Genomic DNA, 12560 nt, shown 5'->3' on the forward strand with positions numbered 1-12560 from the left:
CTCTGGGACCTAGGAGGTGGAAGGAAGGACAGTGCTGAACAGGTGCGCACACAAAACCCACGGTTCCTGTGGCTCTGGTAGTTACCCGACCGACAGATCACCGTGAAATAAAATTCCTTTTGTACCAAGTCAACCACATTCAAAGCCGATGAACAGTCGTAAGTATAAATCAGAAAGTGCGTGAAGCAGAGTCGCTTGCCTTGGTCAAGAATCTCTCGAAGTTCAGCTTCTGTTGTTGAATCCTGGCCAAAGGGAAGCAAGTTCTTGGAGACAGAGCTGTGTGAAGTCTATGAAAGTTTTCTTTCCTGTACCTCGCCTGCATGCCCAGCCAACAGGGGACAAATGGTTTCCTGCCTTTTGTTTTCCTCCTTCCCTGAAAACTGAGATAGAAAGGTTAGATAAATAGCTTGAGGTCTGGCCAGCGGAACTCTGGTATCCCACCGTGGCATCTCCACCCAAGACGTTTCTTGTCAGGGTTAAAGCTAGAGGCTTTTCCTTAGACGTTGGCAGGCAAGTGAGGATATTTTCTGGACTGAGATTTTGAGAGATCCCTGAAAAGAGCATGTTAGTTCTGCGGGCTGCTCTGGAAGAAAAACCTGATTCAGACCGGTCAGGGTGCTAAGTGACTTGGGAAGTGAGAGGGTCGGTTCTCGAGGACCCGGTGAGGTGGGGTTGCTCTCCTCTCTACCCCTGGGATGAGCCTGCTGGGCCACAGGGTCTCACACCTGGGTGGTCGTGTTCCTTCAGTCTTCTGTCCTGCCCGAGAGTGGATTTACCTTCTACCACTTACCCTCTCTGCGGCCTTTCTTTCACATCCCACGCTTGACCGCAGTCTGCTGTCCTCCCCAGCCTCCCCCAATCTTCTGTTTTCTGCCACAAGCTGCTTTGATCTTTCTTAGTCCCTCCGCTCCTCGCACCTGCTTTTCTCCAAAATTCTTGACCCGACAGAAGCTACCGCTGTTTTGGGGTCTTCACTGCCTTCCTTTTTGTCCGGACAAGTTCGCAGCTGTGTCTTGTACAGGAGTAGGTGGGAAACACCGTGTACCGGGTGACTGACCGGGAGTTAATTCCCTCCCCCAGTTACGGAAGCTGCTGCTGAGGCTTTGTCTGTGCTCGAGGTTTGAGGGTAACTTTGCTTTCTGAACCACAGGCTGTCCCGTGACTCTGGTCACTGCCTGGTACAATACGTGCCATGTGGGGCTGGAGGGGGGAGAAAAGGTGCGGGTAGATGGGTGGGGATCTGTGACCACACGGTGTCCCCACATTTACAACCTAGATAGGTACTTAAGGCTGTAGGAACTTGATTCAAGAAGCTGAAACAGATTTTAAAGGTTTTTGTGAAGCTCACTGTTGAAAATAATCGCATGATGAATCTGTAAGCAAGAAATCCTATTTTGTTTATTAGAATGTATTTAATAATTAAATGTTAAAGAATGTTTAGATGTTTTCTGCTTAGAATAGCATACTGAAAAACAAATACAACAAATTCTACGTATATTTGAGAGAGGATCAGAAGGGCTGTTTGAAGAAAAGCATGTTTGTTTGTTTTGTGCCAGGGAATGCCCTTACATCTACCTAGCGAACCCCAATATCTCGTTTCTTATTTATTTCTATTGAGGTGAAATTCACCTAACGTACCGTGAACCGTTTTAAAGTCTACAGTCCGGTGGTATTTTGTACATTCACAGTGTTGTGCAACCACCGCCTCCCCTTGGTTCCGAAATATCTTCGTCACCCCCCACACCCCCAGCCCAAAAAGAAAATCCCATACTCGTTAAGCAGTCGGTTTCCATATCCCTCCCTCCCCCAGCCCCTGGCAACCACAGTTTGCTTTGTGTCTTCCCGTCTTTACTGGAGTTCGCATAAAAGGAATCACACAATATGCGGCCTTGTATGTTTGGCTCGTTTCACTCAGCACGTTTTCAGAATTCGCTCACATTGTAGCGTGCTTTGGTCCTTCCTTCCTTTTCACGGCTGACTAATACTCCGTTGTATGGGTGGACCGCGTGTTGTGTATCCGGGGCCATTTTGCTTTGTTTTTATTTTCACTATGTTGAACTACCTCCAACCCCTTCCCTCCTTTTTCCTTTTTTCTTTTTTTTTTTCTTTTTTATTAATAGAAAATTTGTTAGAGGGATTTTAGGCTCACAACAAGATTAAGCAGAGAGTATAGGGAGTTCCCACATGTTCCCTGCCCCTACGCGAGCACAGCCTCCCCGTCAGCATCCCCCACTAGAGTGACACATTTGTTATCATTGACAAAGCAACACCGACAGGTGATTATCACCCAAAGTCCAAAGTCCATCGTTCACATTACGTTCACTGGTGTTGTATATCCCATGGGTTGGAACATGCATCCATCATTACAGTATCATACAGAATACTTTCACCGCCCTAAAAGTCCTCTGTGCTCTGCCTGTTCCTCCCTTCCCTTAACCCCCGGTGACCACTGATCTTTTTATTGTCTCCACACTTTCACCTCTTCCAGAGGGTCATCTAGTTCAGATAGGCATCTTTCATTTCGTAGGTGGCATTTAGTGTTCCTCTGTGTCCTTTCAGGACTTGATCGCTCGTTTGGTTTTAGCACGGACTAATATTGCATCGTCCGACGTACCACGGTTTCTTTACCCAACCCACATTCTGAACGACATCTCGATTGCTTCCAGGTTTTGGCAATTATGAATAAAGATGCTCTAAAGATCCACAGGCAGGTTTTTGTGCCGACGTGAGTTTTCCCCCTCTGTGGGTAAACCCAAAGGAGTGAGATTGCTGGGTCGTAGGCAAGAGTAGGTTCGGTGTAAGGAACTGCCTTCCAAAGTGGCTGTGCTATCTTGCATTCCCACCAGCAGTGAATGAGAGCTCCCAATGCTCTTCGTCCTCACCAGCTTTAGGTGTTGTCAGAATCTTGGGTTTTCGTCCTTCCGTTAGGTGTGCAGAAGTATCTCGTTCTATTTGCATTTCCCCGATGACATGTGATGTCACCTGTAGATCTTTACTGAGGTCTTTGGGTTCAGGTCTTCTGCCCATTTTTTCATCGGGTTGTTTTCTTACTGTCGAGTATGAAGAGTTCTTTGTACATCGTGGATACCTTTGTCAGCTGGGTCTTTTACAAATATTTTCTCCCAGTCTGTGGCTTGTCTTCTCATTCTCTCTGGAGAGCACAAGTTTTTGATTTTAATGAAGTCTAATTTGTCAGTTCTTTCTTTCATGGATCATGGGTTTGGTGTTGTATCTACAAAGTCATCACCAAGCCCAGAGTCATCTAGGATTTGTCCTATGTTAACTTCTAAGAGTTTTATAGTTTTGTTTTTTACGTTGAAGTCTGTGATCCATTTTGAGTAATTTTTGTGAAGGGCATGAGGTCTGTGTCTAGATTCTTTTTTTTTTTTTTTGCATGTGGATGTCCAGTTTTTCCAGCACCACTTGTTAAGACCATCCTTTCTTTATTGAATTGCCTTTGCTCATTTGTCAAAGATCAGTGAACGATATTTATCTGGATCTATTTCTGCCCGGTGCACTTTTAATTCAACACGAAGAGTTTAATCCACTGTATCTTGCACAGATTTCCACAAAAAATGCACAAAAATACCTTAGAAAGAATAGCTGAATTGCATTTTTGTGGTATCCTTACCGCATGTTACAAGTATATGTTCTTGCGGTTGGCATGGCCTAGCGTACTTGGAGTTTGTTTGCTTTAAGTCATTAATTCATTCACACTTCAAAGGTGACTTTGGGGTACCTAGGTGTCTCAGTCGGTAAAGCATCCGGTTCTTCATCTCAGCTCAGGTATTGATCTCGGGGTCTGAGTTCAGGCCCCGTGTTGGGTTCCGCGCTGCGTGGGGAGCTTATTTAAAAAACAAACAGGGGCGCCTGGGTGGCGCAGTCGATTAAGCGTCCGACTTCAGCCAGGTCACGATCTCGCGGTCCGTGAGTTCGAGCCCCGCGTCGGGCTCTGGGCTGATGGCTCAGAGCCTGGAGCCTGTTTCCGATTCTGTGTCTCCCTCTCTCTCTGCCCCTCCCCCGTTCATGCTCTGTCTCTCTCTGTCCCAAAAATAAATAAACGTTGAAAAAAAAAAAAAAAACAACAACAACAAAAAAAAAACAAACGTGGGGCGCCTGGGTGGCTCCGTCAGTTAAGCGTCCGACCTTGGCTCAGGTCATGATCTCACGGTCCGTGAGTTCGAGCCCCGCATCGGGCTCTGTGCTGACAGCTCGGAGCCTGGAGCCTGCTTCAGATTCTGTGTCTCCCTCTCTCTCTGACCCTCCCCCATTCATGCTCTGTCTCTCTCTCTCTCTCAAAAATAAATGAACATTAAAACAAACAAAAACAAAGGTGACTTTAAAAAGAGATTGTTGGAAAATTTAACATTTCTAAATTCCTTTTCAGTTTTTAGCCTAGTAAAAGTTGTATTTGTCGAGTGCTTGAAATGGGGTTTGATTTTTCAGATATGAATTTAAAATGAATATTGGGATGTTTTATATTCCTTTTAAGTAAGCATTATATTCTATTTGTATTGCTGTTTTTTCACTAGGTAGCTTTTCTCTGTAATGTTGTGATTTTAATTCAGTGGTTGATTACTGTGGCTATATGCATTTGTAAATTCCCAATCAAACATGAAATCTGTATTAGAAATCAGTAAAATCGGAGGAGGAGAAGCTGAAGGCAAACAAGGGTATGAGACAGAGGGAATTTTGAGTACAGATTCCCAGGCAGTTGCCTCAAATCCTGTTTGAAAGTGAACAGATGTTATATTAAAAGCAAGTTACCCTTACTGTTTGCAGAGGGCTGTAGCAGATGGTTGTTTCCTGGCATTGGTGATGAGTATGTTTGCTTCTTGTCCTTAGGGCTGAGCTCTTTCTACTCGGAGCTGATGAAAGGGCTGGGTGCCGGGGGACGCCTTTGGGAGCTCCTCGAGAGAAAGCCTGAGCTGCCTTTTGACGGTGGGTATCCCACGGGTTTGTTCTTTGCTGGGATTAGACAAATGTTGCTTTGGGGGTGCCTGGGTGGCTCAGTTGGCTGAGCATCCAACTTCTGATTTCAGCTCAGGTCATGATCTCGCAGTTCATGAGTCTGAACCCCCTCCCTTCCCCTCTGTGCTGGCGGCTCAGAGCCTGCTTGGGATTCTCTGCTTCTCCCTTGCTCGCTTGCGCTCTCTCTCTTTCTCTCTCTCAAAATAAATACCTAAACAGTTAAAAAAAAAAAATGTGGCTTGGGACAGTTAGCCCAGCTCTACCTGTGAAGGCTGAGCATGACAAGGGTGTTGTCCTTGCCACGTTACGGAAAGGGTGATCAGAGGGGCAGGTGGTGGGAGGGGAAGGACAAAGGAAGCGTGGGGGCTGACCATGCAGTGTGTCAGTCCTGCCGGTGACTTGTTACCAAGAGCAGCAGGAAGGAAGCGAGTACCACCCGGGGGTACAGATGGGAAGGGCCCTGGCCAGTCCGCCAGATTTGTCTTCTGTAGTGCTTTTGATGTTTGTGTTGGGGCGAGGGCGGGGCGGGGGGAAAGGCAGGCAGGTCACACGTTAAAAGCCTCCAAATTTCTTGGCTTGGGGAGGGGGGTGGGCTAGCGGATGCTGGTGTTGATTGGCTAGAGCCATCTCCTTCGTCAACTCCTGCCCTAGAAGCTAGCGCTCCGGGGTGCTACGTGACCTAGAAGCAGTGGCCACTCCGTCACTCGCTGACTCCCAGGACACTGATTGCTGCTCAGCCCCAGTATTCTCCAGTGTGACAGGCTGGAGGAAGTAAGCCCAGCTGAGGGAGATGGAGTGGCTTCTCCCGAGTCATCGGCAGGGTGAGGAATACGAGGACAGAGCAGCCCTCGGATCCCTCTGGCTCCGCGGCTGGTGTACAATGCTCAGCCCTCTGTCATCCTTCTCTCAAGACATTTAGAGAAGAGAAGATAAACCCTGCACCCGAGGAACTCGAGGTGGCGGCACAGAGCGGGGAGGCAATCGGCTTCAAAACCAGACTGCCCTACGGGTGGACGGTCGCGCCGCTGCCCGTTGGCTTGGGCAGGCGGTTGTCTCTGAGACTCCGTGTCCCGTCAGTAAAACTGGGACAGTCACCTCTGCCCATCAAGGCCATGAGGCTCAGACGAACGCAGAGGTATCGTGCCTCGCACAGAGTGCGTGCAGAGCAGGCTCTGGGTGAGCGTTAGACAGAGGCCTCTTCCTGGCTTGCCCGGGAAGGGCTCACAGTCTGGGAGAGTGTGGTGGCCTTGGCCCGGCACCGCCTGGAGTCAGACGAGTGGGAGAATGGAGTTCCGCTGTCTGTTCGATCTTTGCGTTAAGTACCTCGTATTCTGTCTTGTTTCAGAAGGGGTCGTTTTAAACCAGGAAAGTTTCCAGGGCACTCTGGAGTTTCGGAACGTGCATTTCGCCTACCCCGCTCGCCCGGAGGTGCCTATATTCCAGGATTTCAGCCTTTGTATCCCATCAGCGTCGGTCACGGCGCTGGTTGGCCCAAGTGGTTCTGGCAAATCAACGGTGCTGTCCCTCCTGCTGAGGTTGTATGACCCCGTTTCTGGTGAGTGGGTCATCGCCTGGTAGGGTGGGAGGCCTCTCCAGAGCCCCCCTACCCCTGTGTTCTGGGAGAGGACCAAATTATGCAACGACTTGTAGTGTGAGACTTCTGGATGCCAGAGGGTTTGTTCCGAGGAAAGGAAGCCCCTATACAAGGGGGTCCCTCTTAAGAGTACACAGAAGCCCCGTCAGGCAGTTTGTAGAGTTCCTGTCTGGCCTCTTCAAGTCCCGAGCGACTTCCTGAATTCTGCCTCCTCTCCCGTGCCGGTGTCTCCTTCTGACGCCCCCATCCTGGGAGAGGACAGGCAGGGCTGCCCCGCAGCTACAGGAAGGTGCCCCACGTGTGGCAGAGCATCACTGCCCAGCAACCGCAGCCGCTCTGTGCCAGCCGCTCAGCTTGTAAAGCTTCTCTGGAAGCCTTCGGGCTGCATCCTCCCGTGAACTGCCCCGTGGCCAGCGTGCAGACCGGTGATTTGGCAGTCCGTGGTTCACTTCTAGTTTGTGACTGCTTTCTTGAAGTTATTTTGAGGTAGTAGGAATTTTTGTAATGGATTTTTCTCGCCCTGGTTTTTATTTTGTTTTTAACTGGATCATAGCATCTTTTAGAGCAGAGAACATGTTATTTTACTTCCTTATGTCCTTTGTCAATTAAGATGTAATTGACATATAATATTATATTAGTTCCGGGTGTACAACCTGATTTGCTGTATGTATATCTTATGGAAGGTCTAGTTAACATCCATCACCACACATAATTATAAAGTCTATATCCTTCTTTATATCAGAGCCTGAAGTAGATAGTCCTTATGTATGGCTTTCATTCTGGATTGAGACAACAAGGATGTTTCTCAACAAGAAAACAACTGCTTGTTAGTAAAGAACCACATCATTAATTTAAAAGGAATACGTCTCGTGGCTTTTGTAGCTGTGCTTTTTGGTTAAAACAACGAGAGAGCTGGCTGTGTGCCAGATAAGTATTTGCCTTGTGGATCCTGACCCGCAGAATAGCCAACTGCATTAAAATGGGTGTTAGCTCCACTGTTTGCCTCTGGAATCCCCGTTTTGATTCACTCTACTTGCTATAAAATTCTGAATTGAGAAAAGTCCTAGCGAAGTGAATGCAAAGCAAGTCAGAATATTAAGCCTGTGGTTTCTTTATCATAAACTGCCTTATCATAAATTCCAGCCTTGGGTAGACTATATATAAATATATATACACTTGTACTTTTTAAGCCAAAGACCTCAGATGTTTGCCAGTTGGCGAACGTTTACAGCTGGCTTGTAGAATCCCACACCACTGAGAAGGAATGGCATTTCTGAGTCACCATCATCGTCATCACCAAGCATTACTGAGCGTCGTAGAATTAATTCTGTTAGCGAGGGTCACAGGGTTACATCTGATTATTTAGATGTTCTGCTCTGGTATCAGATTCTCGGTGGCGGATAATGATTCTCCTCCAACTGCATTTGTGCAGGAAGAGATAGTTTAAGGAAGAATAAAAGAGCTAAAAAAAAAAAAAAAAATCACTGGCGGGGTTAAACTCCCAGGACACGTCTCGTAACTTCACTGCAGAACCAGGCCTTCGAGGTGGTTGCTGATGCTGACGTGGCCCGCAAGCTCCAGGGTGAGGCAGCCACTGTCACAGGCGCCAGCTTCAGAGCTGTGCCACCACCGCCAGCGTCTGTGACAGCCAATGGACACCTCGCTGCTTGCCCCCTTCCGTGTAACTCTCTCCTGAGTCAGTTTCGCACAGGTGCATCTTCTTGTGGGGCCCTGAGTCATTCCAGAAAGGAAGCCATTGCAGCAAAGTGAGCTGCATGGATGAGCGAGGAGACAGGCTGGTCAGCTACCCACTGCAGGGAGACGGGAGACATGGAAGTTCCATGAAACATGTTGATTTTAGATTCCGTTTGGAGATTTTGAATGTACTTGTAATCTTTGAAAGAACCGAGTGTGGAATTTTTCCACCAGACCCTTTCTCTGTTTTCATGAGTCATTGGCCCCGTGACACTCCGTGACTTTCCTCTCCTCTCTACAAGGAACTATCAGTCTCGATGGCCATGATATCCGTCAGCTAAATCCAGTCTGGCTGAGATCCAAGATTGGGACAGTGAGTCAGGTAGGAAGAGAGGTTTCTATTTTTATCGTACTTGTCCTTTCACTTTGCTTTTATTATTTATTTTTGCCTTAGACTGACCCTCCCAAAAGAGAAGGAAGTTTTCCAGATGTACCGAACTGATCTCACCCCCAGGTTTTGTAGATTTGGAAACAGAGCTGTATCTTGCAGACCTTAAACACTTGATCCAATCGAAAACCGATTTTTATCAAAAGCTGGGGACTCATGTTACTTCGTAGAGCAGATAGTCTAGAGGGTGAGGAGAAAACAATAGAACTTTTCTACGTTTTACTGACTCCTCCACAGTTCCCATCTTGGTCACCAGCACAGTCTATGGTTTTCCACAATTGGCTCCAGAGATAGTAAGCAAGCCAAGACTCGGGCAAGAGCCAGCGTCTCCTTGCAAAGAGGTCGCGGATTTCGAGGCAAAATGTTAGTGTAATACGGCGGCTTTGATGGGGCTGTTTTCACGAGACCCTTTGGTGCAGGGAATTTTTGACGCAGTTGTTTATATTTTTATTACCAGGCTATGTGCACAGCAGACAAATCTGAGCCTCCCCTCAGACCTTACCCCTGCCCCCACTCCCCTAGGCGAGGAGCAGGGGCGGGGGGTTGCTTGGTTGTATAAGTATACCAGTAGTGCATATTGTTTAGGGATGAAGAAAAGAAGCTGGAGGTTTATTTGCTTCTCAGGACTGTTCCACAGGGTTCTGTGAAAATGTCATGTTCCCACCTGGTTTGTGTATATTTCTAAAAGTAATGAATAGAGATGGATTCCCCCCTTGATTCTCAGTGGGAAGCCCACAGCTGGAAAATTCAGGTGGACTCGGCATCTTCCATACCTGACAATTCCTAAGGGGAGGAGCTTGCATTTATGAAGTGTCTACCGTGTGCCAGGCACCTGCTGTGGAATCTCATTTCCTGCAGTATAATGATGAAATCAATCCTGTTCATGGAACAACATGAATTTTTTAGAAGTCGGCTGGGCGAATTTATGGAGAATGAGGGAGTAGAATTGAGAAAACAGTATACAGCTGACCCTTGAACAACATGGGTTTGAACTGCATGGGGCCACTCATATGTGGATTTTTATAGTGCAGTACTGTGAATGTGCTTTCTCTTCCTTATGATTTCCTAATAACATTTTCTTTAGCTTGCTTTATTGGAAGAATATGGTATGGAATACATAGAACATACAAGATACATAGTAATCACCTGCTTTATGTTATCAGTAAGGCTTCCAGTCAGCAGTAGACTATTAGCGGCTAAGTTTTTGGGGAGTCGAAAGTTATACTCAGATTTTTGACTGCATGGGGATCAGCACCCGTCTAACCCTCATGTTACTCAGCGGCCGACTGTGTGTTCTTGGGGAGCAATTTAATAGTTTCTTAGATATAAGTACTGTATTAAGCGTCACTATATTTACTAGATATGTTTGAAGTCTGTGTTGAAATTTGCAATAAATATGTTGTATTTCCAATGTGCAGGAACCAGTTTTGTTTTCTTGCTCAATTGCTGAGAACATTGCTTATGGTGCGGACGACCCCTCCTCGGTGACTGCCGAGCAGATAGAAAAAGTGGCTGATGTAGCCAATGCAGGTGCTTTCATCCGGAATTTCCCCCAAGGATTCAACACTGTGGTCGGAGAAAAGGGCGTTCTCCTCTCAGGTACCTTTTTGTTACTGCTTTGTAGCGAAAACTTGCTGTTCCAGAGAACTCTCCAGCATTTCGTATGGCAGTATAAATTTCTAATTAGGCTCTTGTCCTTAGAGTTTATGCAATTTGCCTTTCCATTTTCTAAAATTTCTTCTGTATGTGGACTGCTCCCCAGTGTCCTTCACTTTCTACCCCAAAGGTGTTCCCAGATTCCCACGCAGTGTCCCACTGAGTAATAGCCACAGCAGCTTTTTTCTCACCTGAGAAAAAATGTGTTTTGCAACTTGAAATCCTTGAATTTTGCAGAAAAGAAGACAAACACAGGGTAGCAAGATGATCTGTCCAGGGAGGCAGAGGCTGTGAATCAGGAACAGAACTGAAATTGAAGAATTCTTTATTCCCCACTCTGTACTTTGCCCGTTAGACCAGGAGTTTCATTAAAGGGCCAGAGAGTAAATATTTTTAAAAATGATTTTTTAATGTTTATTTAATTTGGATGGGGAGAGAGAGACAGAGACAGAGACAGAGAGAGAGAGAGAGAGACAGACAAAGTGCAAGTGGGGGAGGAGCAGAGAGAGAGAGAGGGAGACACAGAATCCGAAACAGGCTCCAGGCTCTGAGCCATCAGCACAGAGCCTGATGCGGGGCTCGAACTCACAAACTGCGAGATCATGACCTGAGCTGAAGTCAGACACTTAACCGACTGAGCCACCCAGGCGCCCCAGTGGTTTATTCTCTTGGTTTTCTCCTGTTCTGTGCACGCACACAGACTGCTCCCTGTGCCTGTTGTCCCCCAGGAAAGGAAAGACAAGAGGACAGCATGAGGACGGAAGGTGTCGGGAGTAGCGCCCTGAGGTAGAGCAGCAGAATGACAGGCCCCAGCACCACGGATGCCCTCTGCTCCCGTATCGGCTCCCATCCCCTTCACATACTGTTCAGAGACCCCTTGATGTCTTGAGTTTCTGGTTTCCTTGCCACATGGGATGTTCTGCAAGGGAACCGGTACATGTAGCGGTTAAGAGCATAGGCCTTCGCTGTTGGTTCAGACCTCCGCTCTGCCACCTACCAACTATAGACCTCAGACTGATTATTTTCTGCCTTGGTTTTTCATCCGTGAAAAGGGAATGATTACAGAATCTACTTCATAGGATTTTTTCAAGATTGAACGAGATAACATCGTAACACATTCAGACAATGCCCGGCACAGCAGAACTCCTCAGTAAATGTTAGCTACGATAATAATGTTTGTTACTAATTTTGAGGTTGGTGAGGCGACAGTATATTTTAAACAGAGGTCTCTGTCCCCCGACCCACCTCAGCTGTGACTAACTGGAAGAAGCTGTCTTCAAACTGCCGCGTAGCTGATCAGAAAATCCTATTACCAAGAATTTTTGTTAAGGCTTTCAAGTTTTTTAAAAAAAAACATTGTCATTGTCAGGTGGACAGAAACAGCGGATTGCAATTGCCCGTGCTCTGCTTAAGGTAAGCTTCAAGCCACTTGGCCGGGATTTTTTGTTGTTCTTGTTATCATTTTTAATTAGGGAGCTTATCATTTGTAATTTACTACTCTTCTTCCTTTTGTTTTTTTGGAGGGGGAGGCGAGGTACGTGGTTGAGAGTTCTGGTGAAAGATGGGTGGGGAGTGTTCCACCCGGTACGTCTCATCCCAATTTAACAAGTATTTCTTGGGTATGAGGAGCCCAGGACTATGCTAGAGTTGTTGGAGGGAGAGAAGTTTGGCACATGAACCTTCCATCCTGAAGTATACAGTCTAGTGAGTGAAACAGTGATTAATTCAAAATATCAAACAATACAAGTATGATTCCTTGTATCGTCTATAGTCACCTGCTCAACTTAATAGTAGTACAGACTGGAAATACTTATACAGGACTCCTAAGAAGAGAGGGAAAGCCATTTTAGCTTAAGACCCCAGACATTGTATTTCTTAGCAAATGATAGCCTTCCCCTTTGTTGTATAACTGTTCTCCTCAGGGTCATAGGTGAGGTTTTACTTTAAAACTTTTTTTATGAAAAAAAATTTTGTTTAAGTTTACTTATCATTTATTTTTTGAGAGAGAGTGAGAGTGCATGAATGAGGGAGGGGGCAAAGACTGAGGGAAAGACAGAGATTTCTAAGAGGGCTCTGTGCTGACAGCAGTGAGCTCGATGCAGGGCTTGAACTCACAAACCATGAGATGACCTGAGCCAAAATCAAGAGTCCGACATCTAACCAACTGAGCCACCCAGGTGCCCCTAAAACTTTTTT

At 46.6% G+C, this 12560-nt stretch overlaps 1 protein-coding gene across 2 annotated transcripts in view; it reads left to right on the top strand.

Annotated features, from left to right (window-relative positions):
• The window catches only part of ABCB10 (ATP binding cassette subfamily B member 10), a 34685-nt gene that overhangs the window by 18868 nt on the left and 3257 nt on the right, over nt 1-12560 (top strand). Inside the window, exons 7-11 of one of the 2 annotated variants that reach the window (XM_086679714.1) lie at nt 4846-4941; nt 6320-6526; nt 8563-8642; nt 10127-10307; nt 11734-11777. In XM_086679714.1, coding sequence (XP_086535840.1) covers nt 4846-4941; nt 6320-6526; nt 8563-8642; nt 10127-10307; nt 11734-11777 — 608 coding nt within the window. Of the gene's footprint in view, nt 1-4845; nt 4942-6316; nt 6527-8562; nt 8643-10126; nt 10308-11733; nt 11778-12560 lie in introns of both variants that reach the window. The other variant, XM_086679713.1, reaches the window with a different exon arrangement.

The sequence above is a fragment of the Puma concolor genome, chromosome D2 (genome assembly GCF_028749965.1).
Source record: "Puma concolor isolate L17-30 chromosome D2, mPumCon1.1.hap2, whole genome shotgun sequence".
NCBI lineage: Eukaryota > Metazoa > Chordata > Mammalia > Carnivora > Felidae > Puma > Puma concolor.